Raw genomic sequence first — 18845 nt, 5'->3', positions numbered from 1 at the left:
CAAAAGCCTTGCTAAGGTCAAGGTAGATGACATCTACGGCTCTCCCCTCATCCAGCCAACCCATTATAACATCATAGAAAGCTATCAGATTGGTCAGGCATGATTTGCCCTTGGTAAATCCATGCTGACCACTTCCAATAACTTCCTGTTCCTCTATGTGTTTGGAGACGACATCCAGAATGAGTCACTCCATTACCTTCCCAGGGACAGAGGTGAGACTAACCGGCCTGTAGTTCCCTGGGTCCTCCTTCTTGCCTTTTTTGAAGATTGGAGTGATGTCAGCCTTCCTCCAGTCCTCAGGCACCTCTCCTGTTCCCCATGACCTTGCAAAGACAATGGAGAGTGGTCTAGCGATAATGTCTGCCAGCTCTCTCAGCACTCGTGGGTGCATCCCGTCAGGGCCCATGGATTTATGAATGTCCAGCTTGGCCAAGTGGTCTCTGACCCGGTCCTCCTCAACTAAGGGAAAATCTTCCTCTCTCGATCAATGCACCAGTGGCGTAAAATGTCTTCCCTTGTTGGCTGAAAGAAGAGCCTTGGGGGCAAAATTGCACTTACATCTGTCCTAAGAAGATCCCTTTCCCCTCTCCTTTCCTCTCTCACCATGGGTCATGGCCACCAGGCTCTTGGTTGCATGCCAAGGAGAAGATGGAAGGAGCCAACACACCACCCAAATGTTAAGGACCGTGCTTGTTGCAGGGAAAGGACAGCTGGGACAAGCTCTTAGGACACGTCCCCTTCCCTACGTGAGCAACGGATGTGGAGGGAGCCCGGGAAAGCCTTTCAGAGGCTGATGGTCCACGGACTAGGACAGGGTCAACCATCAGGAGTCTGCAGGAGATTGCCCCATTCAGCATAGAGCAAGAGAGGCAGGAGGGACGCATTTTCGGGGCTTTCTGGAGAGAATCCAAGGGTTTTTAGCAATACTGAGAAACACCAAAGGTGCCTGCTTTTCATTTTGGTGCTTCACTTCCCACTGCTGATGTTGCCTAAGCAAATTCATTTCAAAGGACGTCCAGGGTGCTCAAAAAATAGGGAGAGCTTGGGATCGACATGGTGCCGACTTCCCATCAGCACATGGGATGGGGCTGGGTGGTGTAACCTGCGGCTAAGAGACATCTGTACATCGAACCCATCTGAGCTTTATTGGTGAGGCCAGTGAAAATGCTTCCTGGTTGCCCTGGGGCAGCTGGGTCATGGCCCAGCATATTTATTTTGTCTTCTTTGCTCCGCAGCCGTGAGCAAAGTCCAATTTGGTTTTGGAGGAAAAAAAGAAATTACATTTTGGAACATGTTCTCACCTGAACTGAGTGAAGAGCAAGGTGTGGGAGGTGCGCAGAGCCCTCCATCGCTCCCCATGTATCCCCGTTTGCATTGAGGTCCATTGCAAAGCAAAAAGGTGTTTGCTTTTAGCAGCCCGTGTCTCCATCACACCCAAAGGCTGCAGATTTAGGGCTTTTTGCTGCTCTTGGCAAATACTAGCGTAATTAAAATAAGATGCAGACAAGCAGTCTTATCTCATTCTCCACCAGGGATGAGGAGCCAGGGTGATTAACGGGGATGGCAACGGGTGCCGAGAGCTCAGCCATCACAGATTAATGTTGGGCTTTCTGGGGGGAAAGCACCACGTGGGGGGATGAGAGTGGGGACAGCAATTTCGGGTTTCCTTAATGCTTACTCAACCGCTCGTCATGCCGTGGGGCAGTTTTCCTGTCCTCCTGGGCTATGCTGACGAGGCAGGAGGATGCAGGAGGAGAAGGATGTGTTCTCCGCAGCTGGGGGATGCGTGGTTTCAAGCCATGTGCCCCTGCACGGTTCATTAAACCCCGGCTCCAGATCCTTCCCCGCATCGTGTTGACCTCAGTCCTTTAATTATAGATACTTGGAGGTGTTTGTGTGGGGGACCTAAAATCCCTGCTTCTGCATCACGGTACTGGAAGCCAGGTGTGCTGGCTTGTTTTATTTTTTGTAATAATGCAACACGGCAGGCCCATGGGGATGGCGGAAAGACGCAGTAACACTGGAGTGGGAAAGACTGGGGAAGGTGGGAGGTGGAAGTCCAGAGCCTGTGGCGAGGCTGGCACCTCCGAGCTGGGCAGGACAGGGCAGGATGGAAGAGGCGAAACTTGTCTCTGTTTGGGGGGGGGGGGGGGGGCTCTGCACTCCTCGCACCCCAAATTTCTGGTGTAGGCAAATAAAAGGTGTCCATAGGGCAGTTGTGCTGGTACCAGGACACGGTCGGCACAGACTGGGGTGATGTACTGCTGGGTAGAAAGACGGGGTATTTGGGGGGTGTGTGTGGTGCGGTGTGTAACTAGAGGGGGGCGATGGGAGATAGCTGAGGTTCTGGTGACTCGCCCCAGAGGGATGCGTGAACGGGGCTACCGTGGTTTTGGGGCCCGGCGGTGCGGCGAAGGGCAATTGGGGAAGGGTTTACGTGGGGGGTGTAATGCCTGGGGGCCATGGGGGGCCGGGCATGTCCACGTGGTGTAGGGCGTTTGGGGGGGAACAACGCTTCGCGGGAGCCAGGGCACATCGTCCCGCGGGGCTCCGGAGGCTCCGTGGGGGTCCGTGTCACACCGTCCCGCGAGGCGCGGCGGGCTGGGGTCCGGGAGGGGTCCTTGTCACATCGCCCCGCGGGGCTCCGTGTCACACGATCCCGCGGGGCTCCGTGGCGGGGGAGGGGGGTCCGAGGAGTCCGTGTCGCGTCGCATCGCATCGCATCGCCCCGCGGGGCTCCGGGGGCTCCCTGTCACACGGTCCCGTGGGGCTCCCGGGGGTCGGACGAGCCCACGCCACGGCGGCGCCGGGGGGCTGTGGTGGGGGTTGGACGCGCCCATGAGCGGCTGGGTGGGGGGGAGGTGGTGGAAGGAGCCGCTGCGCCGGGGGCGTGTGCACAGAGCGGAGCAAGAGTTGGACGAGCCCATGCCTCGCGGAGGGGGTTGCCAGCCGTGCACCGCGCTGTGTTTGCGCCCAGCTGTGGTCGGCGGTAGATGCCTTCCTGGCCCCGCTCCGTGTGAGGGGACAAGAGGGTCGGGCGGCATCCTGCGCGGCCGGGAAGGCGGAGAGCACGGGCAGCGCCGCGGCAGTGCCTCGGAGTCCCCCCCTGCGGCGCGGAGAGCGGTGGTGCGTGCGGCGCGGGGCGGGGCGGGGCGAGGCGGGGCGGGGCGGGGCGGGGCGCAGGGACCGCAGTGCCGCCGGCTCCCTCCTCCCGCTGCTGCATCGCCGTCGTCATGGCGCTGTGCGGCCGCTCCGCGCTCCTCCTGCCGCCCCCACGACCCTCGCCCCGCCGTCTCCGGGCCGCCGAGGCCTTCGTCAGGTAACGGGCGGCGGACGAGGAGGGGGGGAGGCTGCCGGGGGAGGGCTTTGAGGGTGCGGGGGGGGGACGCTGAGGAGCTGACAGGGAGGGGCCGGGCCGGGCCGGGCTTTGGGCTGCTCTGAGGGGGCTGGTGGGGTGGGGCCGGGCCGGGTGCTGAGGGGGAAACTGAGGAACCAGGGGTGTGAAGGGGGGCTGGGGGCATTGGAGGGGCTGTATGGACTGGGGCTGGGGTATTAAGGGTACTGAGGGGGGCGATGCCGGGGTTTTCGGGGAGCTGATGGGGAGGGGTTGGGGGCTTTGAGGAGTTTGGTGGGGGAGAAATTGAGAGCTGTGGGCGCTGAAGGTGGTGACTGGGGAGAAAATAGGATGTTAAGGGAGTTGGGGTGGGCTGGTGGGAAGGATGGGAGGGGCTAGGGGCTTTGGAGGTGCTGGGGTAGGCTAGAATAGAGGGGTTGGGGACGTTAAGGAGAGGTTTTGGGGTGTTCAGGGGGCATTAAGGAGTTTTGGAGGATATTACCAGGGGATTAGGAGTCATTAAGGTTGGGGTGGTTATGGGGGGCTGGAGCATTAGGAGCAGCGTTTGAGGGGCTGGGGCTACAGGCAGAAGGGATGGAGCTTCATGGGGGGTGGCTAATTTTGCAGGTGGCTACTGGGAGAGAAGTGTTGATGGCCCCGATGGGATGGCAGGCAGAGGCCTGACTTGACTTTGTGGGTGTAGGGATTGGTGAATCCTGAATCCCACTGGAGGAGGGTGTGTGGGAGGCTGCGATGGATTGGGGGACAAAAAGAGAGGTTTGGGGACCATGGAGAGGGGCTGGTCTGGAGAGAGGGGGCTTGGGGCAGTGTTACTGCAGGGAGCTAAGCCTGGTTCTGGTTTGGGTGGGGATGGATGTGAGGCTACCTTGGAAGTAGGGAAAAAAGAGCTTGGGAACGGTAGGAAAGCCAAAATTAGGTAGGGTAGGGATAGCAGAGATTTGGGCGAGGATGAGGGATTATAGAGAGAAAGGAGATTGTGTGTTTGTCTGGGCACCTGCTGGGTGGCTTGTGGAGAACTGCTTGAGGATGTGAAGGCAATAACATTCCCTGAGCTTCAGAAAAAAGGGGGATAGAAGCCGACGAGATGGGGCGTGGGCACATGTTAGATGATAGTGTTGGTTCTATGGGAGCTCGGATGTCAGCTCAGGTATCGTTGGGTTGCTGGAGCTCTATTTCCTTTTAAAGAATTGAGGTGCACCGGTGTGTATGTTAAGCTACAGTGTATTATCTGAAATGTCTGAATATCACAAAGAACAACCCAGGAACTGAAGTACTTTCAATAGTTATAGCACAATAGATGGAAGTATTCACCAGTGTAAAGTCAGATAATGGAGTAACTGGGACATTGCATGTAAATTTCAGAAATGCATGTAAATTGCAGATAAACAGTTGACCAAGCTACCTCGGTATTAAAGTGGGTCTATATTTGCTGTAGATTTGCAATTTTTTTTAAAAAAAGTTTTTTATATTTTGTACAAGAAAGGAATAAAAGCATTTTCACTTTTCAGACCATATGCTGTGAAATGAGAAATTCTGCACTGTGAGAGAAATGGAGGCTGTTCTGTTTGCTTGAAATACATGAACATGGCTGTTCTGTGATGATTGTGTTCCCTCTCTGCCTGCAGTTAGAAATTGAATTGATCATAAGAGGGAAGAAAAAGCGACCCTTTCAAATAACTTTTTTTTCACTTAATAAATTAATCTTACTTGTTTAGAAAGAGCTTAATATTTGTTTATAGCTGGAAAGGACCTAAAATTCATGATCAGTAACAAAATACCAAGATGGTAAAAAAAAAAAAAAGCTGAAAGAGAAAATGGTTTCCACTCAAGTCTCTCTCTTTATGAGTGATTTTTGTAATCTGAGATCCTGTTTTAAAGTTGTCATGAGAACATTCAGACTCTATGTGAACATCTGCAAGCTTTTGAGCTCCACTGGGAGATCCAGACAGCATCTGTAATTTGGCATGTTCGTAGGAGGCATGTCATTTGTTAATTTTTTTCCTCCTCAACATTTGTTCTTGTGCAGTTTTTTTTTTTTTTTTTTCAGGCCAGATGGAGGCAGGGAGGCCAGTGTTTGCAATAAATTTCCTAAGCAGTCAGCAGATACCAGGCAGTTAATAAAAATAACTTAAAAACCCCCCACAATCTGTTACCCTCCTTCCCCTGCCCCCGAGTCCCAAACAGGAATGGAAAAATTCTTAAGACTATATAAAGAATAGAGAAACATCCAGAGATAATTCTTGGAGTTCTTCCACATACTTCAGAGTTTTGGTTTGCTGTATGGTGTGTTGGGAGCTGGTGTTTACTGCAGAGACCCTAGGGTTGTAACAACAAAAGGAAGTAAAGAATGGTTTTGTAAATAAAAAAAAGAAAGCCCTTAACTAAGAGATGAGTATTGCCCAAAAAAGGGTATGCCTTTTTAGAAGATGATGTCATGTTTCATATGTCTGTGTTTAGTGGCAAATGAGTGTTTCCCTTAAGAATACATGCATTTCTGAACAAAATTTCTATTGAATGCTTTGCTTAAATATCACCATCTAAAATCAATGTAAATTTGTTCTATTTGGTAGGGCGCTGGATCTACCTGATTTTGCATTACCTTTATGTAAAATAGAGTAGGCAAATCCTTGTTATTAATTACCCGTGTTTGTAGCATAGTACAGATTCGTTCTCATTAGGTGTCTGTGTGGGGAAATGCAAAATGAGTACTTGGGTTCATTTTTATGTTGTCTTTGCCTATATGCCTTAATATTATCGTCCTCTAAACCATTCTGGCTTTAATCGCATAGTGGTTATGTATGTGGCTTTTTTCCTACAGCTTCAGAGGAGCAGTCAGTGGGGTGTTTGGGGACATGGCGGTGCAGGGACGAATGAGTTGTAGTTTCCCAACCAGTTTTAGCAGGGGACATATCTGTGTTGAAAGATTAACAATTGGTATCTGTGTGTTCCTTATGTAATTATGCTGAGGTTCAGGATTTTGTAATAGCACAGTTTGACCAAAATTTTTTTAAGGAATGCACTGTGTTTTAGCTGTGCAACCAGAGTGCTAATTTAACTTGCTGAAGTACTGGAGGGGAAAAAAAAGAGAGAAACAACCCCCACTCCTTGAATAGGGAAGTACGATGGCTTAGGGTCTGTTGAGTTCTAGGCTGCAGCCAAAGTTAAAAGGGATGTGGGACTATATGGTTGATAGGAATAGGAAGGTAGAAGTGATGCTGGGGAAGGAAAAGTTGCCAAGGAGAGGAGCAGAGCTATTGCATTAACTCGGCTGCCTGGGGAGCTTCAGCCGAAGGTACCCCTTTGCGATCATTTAGCTTGAACTGATGGCAAAGCATGTGGCTTCATGCTTTCTGGCCACGTGGTTGTGGTGGTTGTGGTCCAGTAATGGGCTCTGAAAGTAAATTTAGTCTTAAGGCACTTCAGCTTAACTTCTGATTTTTGCTGAAGTGCTAGACACTTGCCTTGTCCTTCTGATCAGAAATTGACTGATGGCAGAATAGTTACCCTGCAGCTGCTAGTCTTTCCTACTTCTTCAAATATTGCCATTTTCTCAGGTGATAGTGTTTTTTGGGGGGGGAATAGCTGCCATCCTTGATAACATGATGCAATGAAAATACAGAGCTGGTGTTTGTAAATCAATCTGTTAAACAGAGGATGCGTCAAGGCTGCAGATGTAACTGGCACGTACGTGTGTATAGGTGATGGGCAACCTGTCATTTGATTGTACCCATGGAAGAACTTCACTTTGTTTCCAGCCCATTAGCTGATGTTGAGGTCCTGTCTGCGAGTTACTCACGGTAAACAAGTATGCTGAAGTGCTGCACTGTCCAGCGTGGTTACAGAAAATAACAGTATGAGTATTGATGTGCAGCCTTAATATATAGCGCTGCTGTTCAGATGTGCTGAAGTGCCAAGATCCTGAACGAGCTTGTAAATTGCAAAAGGTATCAGGTAGTCCAGATGTTTTTTAGTAAGGAGAGATTCCTGCCTGTTCTGGGTGCTTTGAGGTCTCTGAATTACAGAATTAAATATTACTATCCAGTTAAAGTCAAGAAGCAAGGAATTTGGTCCTGTAAAATGCACACAGAGTTAAAATTTCTGCCTTTATGTCCAGTTTTAATATTTGCTACTTACTGTTGCTAAACATGCCAGGTGTTTTTAAAGTTGCTAGATCTCCTATTTACAGTCAAGCTGCATCCCTATGTTCGTTGTAGAGAAATTTTGAAAATAGCTGGAAAATTGTCATGTATTCTAAGGTGGGTGAATGCCATTGTCTTTTGTGAGTGCCAGGCAGTAAAAGAGAGTTATTTTATTGAGCTAAGGAAAAAAATAAAACTGAGAGAGCATGTTATTGTTCAAGCTAGATAGTAAATTTCAAATAAACTACTTTGGAAATTAATGAAATTCTGAGAGTCTTCAACTCAATCTGACTTCTGGTTTCTGTTTTCACAAATATGTTAAGATGGTGATAATGTCAGGCTATGGGAAATCCAGGGAAATCCCATACTCTAATATAAGCAGACAATAATAATCTTTCTGGTAGAAATCATGAAGTCAACAAAAGGCCCATAAAAAATAAACTTGATTTTTTGAGGGTAGAGTGGAAACAGATGGTAGTAGCAGCAAGTTAACAAGAAGTGAGATTTGGAAAGAAGTATAAATGGTTTTATCTTTCCATTTTATTTATTTTTTAAAATCAAGTACTTAATGTTAAAGGCAATGTCTGTCTTAAGTAGACAGCATGAATCTATTCAAGCCATTCCTGGAAGATGAACCTTGTTAATGTGAGGATTTGCACAAGCTTGCCAGGGGTGTCTCAGATTTTTCCCCTTGTTCGCTGCTATCTATCAAAGCTTTACCACGTGTGGGTTTTTAAGACTGCCTAGCCTTTGTGGGGGAGGAGCATAACATCTGCCAATATGAAGAAAAACATACTCAACACAGTGAAATCACATCCTTTGTCAGCTGAATTGCATGTTAACCACAGCTGTGGCCATCCCAGACAATGGTTAAACCAGCCTGTGAGAATCAATTGGGAATCAATCAGGGATCAAGGCTAATATTGTTGCTGCATTGGTACCACTGGATTACGACAGCAAGCTTGGGCATAGAATAAATTCAGATAGCAACAAGGGATGCAGAAAAAAGTAACACGTTGTGGAAACATAAATAAAATGGGAATTAAAATACTGTGTGTCATTGTTTAAAAAACACATTTGTTCTTTCTGTTGAGAAAGGCACAGTTGTTAATATTCTCTTTTTTTTCCAACATATATGGCTTGCAGCGCCGTGTCTGTTACTAAGTTGTGACAGGCTAGACTGTTGTAAAGCAAAGTACTTTGCATAATTAGTATGAAGACATGTGAACAGATGAGCACTAATTCTTAGAAGTTAATGATTGTCAATTATCTTCCTCTTTTTTTTTTTTTGGCTTGGATCTAGTCCAAGATTAGCAGAATATCAAGTACCTCAATGTATAGTTTCTTAATTGGCCTAAGCATGCTTTATTGCCAGATGCTGCCCCAAAATGTGGCTTTGCCTTCTGACCCGCTTTCATCAGCAGTCAGAGCAGCTTGCTGATGTTTGAAAGCTTGCTTTTTTTTTTTTTTTTTTTTATTCCTGGCCTAGAGTTTGTTTGGATCTGTAAGCCGATCTGACTTGACACATGGCTTGAAGATTGTTAGTGCAGATACAAAGGCAGTGAGAACAGCCAGGCAGCCCCTTGCAGCATCGTGGGCTTAAACCAATGTGGAAATCACATCTTCTGTTCAAAACTGCATGTTGGAAAAATTCTCACTTCACCTACTTCAACTCCTTACCACTTCTAAAGCAGCCTAGTTGTCTCTGGTTCTCTCAGATGTGGTTGGAATAGACCTAGTTTAAGTAGCTTGCAGCTCACATCTTCTCCGAATCTCATAGAATTCCAGGAATTTGGGGTTTCCTCAGAAGGGCTTCATGTAACTGTTTTTGAACACACCTAATGCTGATTTTTCATGATCAAGCTACTGTAAAATTTAGTTGTAGTTACATATGTGGGTGGATCCAGAGCCACATCTTCCAGGAGAGCATCCTGAAGCCCAAAGGGTTACACCATTGTGTGGAGATCGTTCTTCGTTGTTTCTGTTTGAAATTCTGTTACTGTGGTAAAATGAAAAAGATTAGAAAGTCAGTATCCTTGATAGGGTGCTTGTTTTGGAGATGGGAAAAGTAGTGGAATTTTGTTCCCAGGACGCTTTCTTTGTTTTTGTCAGCTGACTGTTTAATGTGAAATGCAAGAAAATGCCATTTTTTTTTTCTCTGGCTTTATACAGAGTTTAGCCTGTATTGTTTAAAAGCATGTATTAAGAATTCTAATTATTCTCTTCAGTATTTCTGAATAAGGTTGTTCTTCAGACACAGAAGTCTTCTGTTTTTAATGTCAGCCTTTGAATGTAATGATTTATACACAGTTGAAATGTCGTTGAAAATACTTCTGTGTGAGTTTTCCTAAGATTTCTTTCATAGAAACTATTTATTTAAACGAGGCAAGAAAAAATATTCTGTTGAAGGCTGTTTAATATTAAGATCGATGTAAACACTTTTATGGTCATACATCTCATGAAGTAATGAACATATAGTTTGCCCTGCGCTTTTTCCTTTTATGTCAGGAGTGTCTCCTGAAGGGAATGTAGCACTGACATTCAGCTTTACTTGGCAAAAGTTTTGTAGCGGCTTAATCTGAGAACTTTTTATCTTTTAAGGATCCACCAAAGTTATAACATTCGTGAAAGATACTGAAGCTAATTCTAGGAGAGTAAAATTCCTAACCTTAAATCAAAACTTGAGGGGGGAAAAAAAATACCAAACCCAGAACAGACATGCAAGTACTTTCCTCCTCCAATTCCTCGCCACCCCCACCCCCCCGCCCCAAAGTTACTTGAACACATAAAAAGTGCTTTCACAGAGTCCAAGACAAAAACATCGTGTATTTTCCTTTGCTCTGCTCTGGTCCTGAAGCACAGGCTCATTATGCTAATTTTTCTTTTCAGGTGATAAATGTATTTGATCAGGTTTCCCTTTTGTCAAAGTTGTTAGTGTGAAGTTAAAATTTAAAGATTTTAGGAGTAACTTACCCTGTATCATATAGTAATATTTTATAATAAATGGGTGTATTTTCCCCCACAATTTGCTTATGCGTTTCCGTACTTGTTCTTTGACAAATTTAGTTCTAACCGTTCTTTTCTTTAAAAGTGATCTGTATGGGGGGGGGGAGATTGATAGCAAAATCAAGGTATATATTCATGCTGTGTTTATAATGCATAAAAGGTTTTAAAAATGTTTTACACTCCAGACAAACCTGTCTTTGGCTGGGGAATTACTTAAATTTGCCTTGAGAGTAAAAGTTGAACACAAGTAGTAGGGGGATTTTTGCATCTTGTTTCTGAGAGTTTTATGAGAATCTACCTCTTGTGTCTTCAGACTGGAAGCATTCATAATATTTTTTTCTGATGACAGTTTCTTTTCTCACTCTGAGCAGAAGCAAGAAGCTGCATCCTCTGATATGGTAAATGTTTTAGTAAGAGTGAGTTTGGAAGCTGCTTATTGCGTCACTGCGGAAGTCCTTGGGCATGCTTTCTTACAGTCCTCAATCTGTCCTTCAAATAGCCTTGGGAAGCAAGGGAAGCGTTTTTGTTTTCATGCAGGCTTTGTTTGTACATAAAGTTGCTTCCATTTTCTTGCATTTTACAGAGGCTCTAGCAATTCTACTTGCCTGCAGCTGGTCCTTAAATAACTGTAGGCTTGTTTGCATACTAGCAAATTAAATAAGTCAAATTTGTTTGTACCCATAGTGAAGAGTCTAGTGGGTTTTTTCTACTTTTGATCTTCTAACGTGGGAAGTATAAAAATATGAGCACTGTGTAACTTGCCGTAGTGGATCATCTCTCACCTAGCTAGTCTGGGTCCGGTTTAACAGTGGGATGAAAATCTTTCAGAATAAGATGCAAAATCTTTAAGATTGGATAGCTGTGAGATTCAGTTTTAGGTTGTTTCAACAAACTAATAATTAAAGTTGCTAAAATGTGCAGCATAAAGTTCAATGTTTATTTTATGGACTTCATAGCATCACCTACATTGGCAACAACATCTGATAGTACCTGATTAGGTGTCTTTTTGCTGTCATCAGTGGCTTTAATTTCTGTTTCCGTATCTCATGGTGCATCAAAATATCTATTAATCCATACAGTGGACTGTGATATGGTGCAGTCTATAATATGGATTGGAAAATTTTAGGAAAAAAGAATAATTGAGGGATTCAGACCTCAAATAGGCAGCTTAAAATTGGGAAAAAATAAAACTGGAGTATTTTGCATTGATTTTGTACTTCCTATCAAAGTGTCTTCAAATGTTGTCTGTCTTCTATTGTGAATGTTCAAATTGCACTTAGATTAGCTATGATGTAAATCTCTCATGTTCGTTCCGTCTTTCAGACTAAGTATAGCATGATAATTGTAGGATTACTGAAAAGATCTATTTGCTTTTTACTTGGCTTATGTAACTATGAAAATAGGAATTCTTGTTTATCTGAACAAATCATAAGTTTAGCTCTGTTGCAGTGTTGCTGTAAGAGACATTTGTTTCCTAGAGCTGAACCGCTCATAGTTATATAAACAAGACTATGAACAAGAAAACACATTCAGTAATATCAGCAGTGAAATGTCTTGCCTTCTATCTGTATTAAAACAAGCTCATAAAATGTTGCCTGCAAGCACAAATTATGTTGCTCTCTTTGTGACTACTGTAGATGAATTTTGTGCCTGGCTTAAAGATGCATATTGGTTAAGTAAGTTAAAATTTATATAATAATTAATTTTTGTTATTAAAATCTTGGCAAGATTTGGTATTGTTGAATTTCTTTTTAGTGTAGATTATCAAAGATTATACGTCAGGTCTATAATTTTCCCTTATTGTTCATTTTAGAAAGAAATCATAGTTTTAATACACCTTACACCTTATGCACCTTATGAAAATGATCTAGATATTTCTTTGGGTATGGAGGGGAAAAAGTTCCTGCTTTTGTTGTTTGCTTTAAGTATTATTCACTTAGAGTTGTTTTGAGCCGTGGTTTACTTTCGGACTGGAAACCCACTAGTGTACATTCAGTTTGTTAATTTGTCTTGCAGAAAAAAATCTTTCTTAAAAAGTGACATTTTTCTGGAGTTCAGCTTTTGTTATGCCAAATGAGAGTATTGGCTATATGTTTTCCCGTTATGGACCAGCTAAAATTATATAGAGCAATGCCAGATGCAAGGAAGAACTGGAGTACCTGAAGCGTAAATTATAAGACAAGACCTCCTGGTCAGGAGTGTCTGTCTTGGAGCACTCACTAAAATTGCTTTATCTTTTCTGACTGAAAGTTCCCTCAGTTCTGTGTTCCTGCTTGTGTATGTGCTTGTAGTAATGACAGGGTGACCCCTTTGAGTCTTCACGATACTGGGAAGCAAAAGCATTACTGGGACACCGTGGGTAGCATGACACTGATATTTTAGTAACTGAGGATGTGGAAGAGACCCTGCATGTTTGTGAGTGGAGACGGTTCTCTGTGCCTTCACCCTTTCTCTCCTACACTTGCATTTGTACGAGGTCTGGGATGTGTCTGTATTATGTAGTTACACAGGATGGAAGCGGTCTGATGGTGCTGGAGGTGCTCAAACTCCATCTTTTGCAAACTCCTCTTGTGGTGCAGGAGCTACTGCAGTCCCTTCCGTTGTCAGCTTTCTACCTGGGCGTCACCTGCCTCATGTTGCTTTGCTCTCACCTTCTCTTGTAGAGAAAGAAGTGTTGCTGGCTTGCTGAGCGGAAACTTGAACAGAAATTTCTGCTAGAGGTTATTAGAATTGTTATTATTAGTTATTATTATTAGTTATTAGTTTGGTTAGAATGGATGGTTAGGGGTTCTTGTCTTCTCTCAGGGCTATGTACTTAATCTTTTAGTGGACAAAAGTAATCTGGGGTTTGATATGAGGTCTAAATGTATTTCAAACAAAAGATACCCAAGTTGAACTGTATCCACTTAATTTATATAATAAAGAAGAAAAATAGCTAGGTTGAATCTTTAGCCTACCAAATTTGAGCAATTCAAAACACTGACCTTAAGGATGAATTCTGTTTGTTTTGCAGCTGCAGCCGCCTTCGAAACATTCAGAGTATCCTGACACAGAGCAGCAAATCTCAACCTGATGGAATCCTTTGCATTTTAGGTTAGTTTTACCTTTTGTTCTTATTGTACTAATAAAGATACCATGAGTTGCAGAAAGGTGAGGATCATCTCCTTCCTGCCCCAAGCCCCAGTGTTGTTTCTCAGTGAATGGACAGCTGTTTGATTGTTACACATTTTTCTCTGTAAATAATTCTTAAGCCTATTTACTAATTTCAGGCAAACTTACTACAATAGAAATAATATCAACATTCTTGCAAGCCTTATGTAAATTCAGTGACTAGAGGGAAAAGAGAATATTTGTTAATGTCCCAATTCAAGGAAAGATGGAGAGAATTTAATCCATATCTATTTGGAGTAAACATTCAGCTGTCTAGGCAGTGTTTGTTTTCTAGCTGGTGCTTGGCATAAAAGCTCAAGGCTGAAGGCATGTGTGTTGCAGCTGGTTTCCCAGTGGAGGTGGGGAAGTGGAAGGGATTAGAAGGTGCTGAGGTTAAGGGAGTGGAGAAGAGCAGAAGAGCACCAAGGTTAGGGATCACAATACGCAGAGCTATGGAGGGGGGTGATTGAGACAAGCTTGGCTTGTAAGAGATGCCATGGGGGAATAATCAGAAAACTGACAGAATTAATAAAACCTGAATTTAGGGGAAGGGAGGTCTTGCCTCAGGAGAAGTAATTCAAAATGCATTTAGAGTCACATGAGAAATCCGTGAAGCATTACAAGCTAAGTGGTGGCATATAAACAGCACGTGGTTTCAGTGCTTTATTTTTTCTGGGGTTGGGAGAAAAGGATGGTAAGATATAAAGCTGTGCGTGCAAGTATGCTGTAGGAAAGTTTTTTGTACTGCTTTACTATTTCTGTAACATTGACTCTTGTTTTTTATTATATAATCAGCATTAAGGTACTAAAGGAAAAAGTCAGGACCAATGATTGAAATTCCTTAGAGAGTAGGACTAAGGAGTGATTATTTAAATAATGTATTGCAGTTAAAGATGGAGACATCTGCTGTACCCCTAAAGAAGCTATGTGTAGTAACAGGCTTGCATTAAGAAATGCTACAACAGCCTGCTTCTTTTGGTTTTTTGTTTTTTGTTTTTTTTTTTTTTTTTAATGGTGACGCAAGAAAACTTGAAGAAGCTCATTTACTGAATCACAAAAAAGTTTAAAATGTGTATAACCTGGTTTTCTTTTGGTCATTGCTAACTGTATAACATGAGTCTTCCTACCCCACATGCTCTAGGGTAAGAGTTTAGTAAGTCTTTGGCTAAGTAGTAACTTTACAGCTGGGAGGTCTATAAGGTGACTTTGTCAACCTTTGAATGAAGCTTAATCGTACAGGATGAAGTATTTGGTTTTTGGTTTTGATGCTAGTCTAATTTCATAAAATATGTCAAGTTGTGTCATCTCGCCATTGACACTGTAGTATTTCTTGGCTATTGTTAACTCTGAAGCTGCAGTAAGTCCCAAGCAAAGAATAGTCACTCAAAACATTATATAGCTTTAGGGAAAGCATTACAGGCAAAAGGAATTGCTTTGTGTAATCCTCAGTGTAATGTGGAGTATTTAAGTCCATGCATAAGACCATACCTTTTAATAAATAAGCATTTCTGTTACGGAAATATAGGGAGCGTGTTTTCTTATTAGACTTGTGCTTTGCACTAATCTCTTTCAGCGCCCACAATGGGACTGTTGTTGTCTCTAATCCGACCTGTTCAATTTAGCCTGCCGAATTTCTTGCATAACTTCTGATTAAGCAGGCATGTCACTCTGTTATAAGTGCATTAAATCTGTCTTCAGATACAAGGTTCAGATGACAAAAAATGTGTAGTCTTACATTTTGAGTCCTGTTGACTTGTTTGGAAAGCAGATATTCTTACAACTATGCGTTTTTTTACAGTCAGTGCATGTTATATTTCACTTGGCTGTCTTTAATTCCCTAGAGTTAATGCATTTTCATCACTGCAACTTTAATTTTACATACTGGGCTGTGAGATAACAATATAAACTTTCATATCTTCACTTCAAGTAGGTTAATATTTATACTGAAATTAAAAACAGCATTGTAATATTCCAAAGAGAGATGAGAACTGACCAATTATTGATACAATTGTTTAAATGTAGTTACAGCTGATTTTTTTTAAAAAGAATCCTGTCATCTTATTTTGAAGTGGTTAAATGGTAGCATTCCTGCATTCTTTGCCAGGGAGAAGAGACATCACAACAGGCAGGAAGAAGAAATTTGGAGATTGGCATGTCAGACATCTTTAAAAAGCTGTGATGTCTCAGCTGGAGTGTGTTGCTAAGAAAACAATATATCAAACTACCTGAATTATACTCTAAACTATGTTTTTAACAGTGGTGTTTCTTGCATCTTACCTTTCAACAGAGATTTTCAGCTCACCATTAATTTGATATGATTTCCGAGGATTTTTATTTAGTTTCAGTATGTTTTATCTATAAATATGATTGTGGTTGTAGCTGTTCTGATCATAGATCAAACCATTTCACTGTTCAGCAGAGCTAAGCTAAATTTTTACAGACTTTGACACTTTTTATCCTCCCTGAAGAGGATAGGAATACTTCAGAGGCTGTGCCAGTAAATCTTTTAAGTTTATTTTACCTTAGTTTTTATATCCATCCTACGTAGAGCTCTCGCTCTTTGGATGTGGGAGAAACTTGACCAGCGTTCAGTACATTGGACTGATCATTCATCCCATTCCCTTTCCCAGTGGAGACTATTTTAATGATTATTGTGCTACTTCTCTTAGATGGTGGTTCCACAACTTCATGATGGTTTTGGGCAGCTGTCTGAAGGTGATCTTGTCCGTTCTCTCCAGCCTCACCTTCTTGCTACCTCCCTGGTGTCCCTGGAGCTCACATGGCCATTCAATGTGTTATGGAACAACTATTCTTTGGCCTAATACTTAAGGGTGTGTCAGAAATGCATAGCTGGGACAAAGCAGGACTTTTTTTACCTGTAGGCTATGTTTATTTCAGCTTAGCAACCATGAAATCACAGATATGAGAGATGGCTGAGCTGAATGCTTTTTGCAGCACAAAAGGAGCATCTCAGCCTGCCCTAGACTATTCCTCTTACCTTTCCTTTGTTTCCTCCCCACCATGCTGGTGGTTGGTTGATATCTTGCACCTGGTTGTTCTTACAGAGCAAACACATTTTTTTAAAAAAACTTTTTTTTCCACCTCTGTATTTGGCCAGACTAGTTTTTCTGTTGGTTTCGCGAACTGAATCAGCTCACTTGAGAGGTTGTATGAGCACTGACTGCAGGAGAAGGAGGAGCAGGAATGGCTCCTTGGGCAGCAGTGAGCTGTTAGCCTGAGCCATTGTCTAACTACACCCTTGTGATGAGTTTGGAACAGGCTGGGAGTTACTAAACTCCCAGCTCAGCTGGAGACAGGCGTGGGGGTTTCCTAATTAATAGCCTTTCCCATTGTTCTGTTGAGGACTCCTAATACGCTTTCTGGAGGTATCTTATCTCTGTCATTGTTTCATTTCCTGTTTATTTTCCACTAACTATAGCCGTTCATTTAACTCCATATGTTTCTGTAGAATAGTATTAAAGCCTCAGTATGGAAGATTCTTTCTGTACTGGGTACTTAAAACGCCCCCCAAAACCACCAACAAAAAAACAAACCACAAACCCCAAATATTCTGTAGAGTTAATGATTTCCTGGTAAGCTAATGCCTTCCCTGCTAGCCTCTTAGCATTCTGTGAGCAATAAATTCACCCATGTCCTCTGTTATAAAAGCTAAGCTTATCAGCTGCCCCTCTTGGTAACATCTTTTTGTCTTCTGTTCCCCTTCTTCTGTCATTAACAAAAAAGCAGGGTTTTGGTGTTCAGCTTTGAAGATATCCTCTTCAAGATGCTTCAAGCCTGAAGAGCTGGTGCACCCAGATAAAACCTCAAACTTTTCAAGTGATGGTGACATCTTAACTTTTTTTTTTTAATGAGGACAATTCCTCGTTTTTGTTCTGATCTTCCAGACTTTACAATCATCTGTTCTTTTTTCTGCTTCTGTTAGCCTGAGCACGCTGCTTTGGCTGTCTAGGTTTTGGAGACCCTGGCAATGAGCCTGATAGGAAAAAGTACAAATGCCATGGCTGCTTTCATCCATGGTGTTTGGCCTGTAGTTGAGGGTGCCTTGTTAGATTAACATTTGAGATGATAGGTGATGTTTGCTTGCTGCTTGCAGAACAACTGATCTAACTGTTTGCTGACACTGAAAGGGACTATCCTAACTCCTCCTTTATGCTAGATTATTGCTCATCTGATTGCCTTCAGAAGTTGCTTCAGTTAGGCAAGTAATCAGTAAAACATTATCCTTAGGACATTATATGTGCTAGCTTTCTAAGGCTATAGCTGATTTCAAGGAGACTGATACATTTAAATGGAGTTCCCTAGAACAATGGGACAGTTGCTTACTGGAAGAAGGGAGTCTCCAGGCTTGGTTGTAATTAAAATCCCACCTGGAGACAGGGGCTTTGGCACCAGTATTCTAGATTACATTGGTATACCTGCTTTCATGGGGCTGGAAATATAATATAAACAGTGTGTTCTCCCTCTCCTCCCTCTTTTGTACCCTGTCTCTCTTGAGTTCACAGATCCAGGGCAGTCTGGTTATGCAGAAAATTACTGGCATAGCAAAGACAGAGCATTGCAGCAGAGGGGAAAAAATGAGTGACTGGGCCTGAGCATTCTTTAGCTGAGTCTTATCAGTTCCGTGACCTGAGTTACAGATTGACTGCTAGGACTCTTTTGTCAAGGAATGCCTCCTGACACATAGAATTGTGACTTCTTTTAAAAAGAGCATGCTGCAAGGACATATATGTATACGAATGTGAGATCAGTGCCAGAAGCTAGATAGCAGAGGATTCAAAGATAGTGGCTGGAAAGATTTTTGAGGACTGAGAAAGCTGGGGCAGATGTGATGCAGCTTCCCCCTTGCCCAACACAGTTCAAGGAATGCAGTGCTACAGCATGTTATTGGTGCTGATAACCATGAAGCCTTGAGTGGGGAGCAGTATAACAGAGGTTCATAGCTTCAGCACGATTTAAGGTGATTGTTTCTCTTCTGTAGGCTTAAACCAAATATCTTGAAATACATGTGAATTCTCCAAAGGCCAATTGCTGCACAAACGAGGGAGTTTATTAAGATGTGGGATTCAGTAGCTGGATGCAAACGCGGCGTCGGGTTAGCACTTTAAAGCTGAATCATAGCATAAAAAAAGGGGACATAATTAGGAGAACCTAGGATTTATTCCAATTTCTGGTAC

At 43.2% G+C, this 18845-nt stretch overlaps 1 protein-coding gene across 1 annotated transcript in view; it reads left to right on the top strand.

Moving 5' to 3' along the window:
* The first annotated feature begins 3194 nt into the window (after nucleotides 1–3194).
* DNAAF9 (dynein axonemal assembly factor 9) overlaps nucleotides 3195–18845 on the top strand; it is a 78278-nt gene continuing 62627 nt past the window's right edge. The window contains exons 1-2 of the mRNA XM_054202775.1: nucleotides 3195–3319; nucleotides 13514–13593. Coding sequence (XP_054058750.1) covers nucleotides 3234–3319; nucleotides 13514–13593 — 166 coding nt within the window. The 5' untranslated portion in view covers nucleotides 3195–3233. The remainder of the gene's footprint in view (nucleotides 3320–13513; nucleotides 13594–18845) is intronic.

The sequence above is a fragment of the Rissa tridactyla genome, chromosome 5 (assembly GCF_028500815.1).
Source record: "Rissa tridactyla isolate bRisTri1 chromosome 5, bRisTri1.patW.cur.20221130, whole genome shotgun sequence".
NCBI lineage: Eukaryota > Metazoa > Chordata > Aves > Charadriiformes > Laridae > Rissa > Rissa tridactyla.
This window is presented reverse-complemented; position numbering and strand designations above follow the sequence as displayed.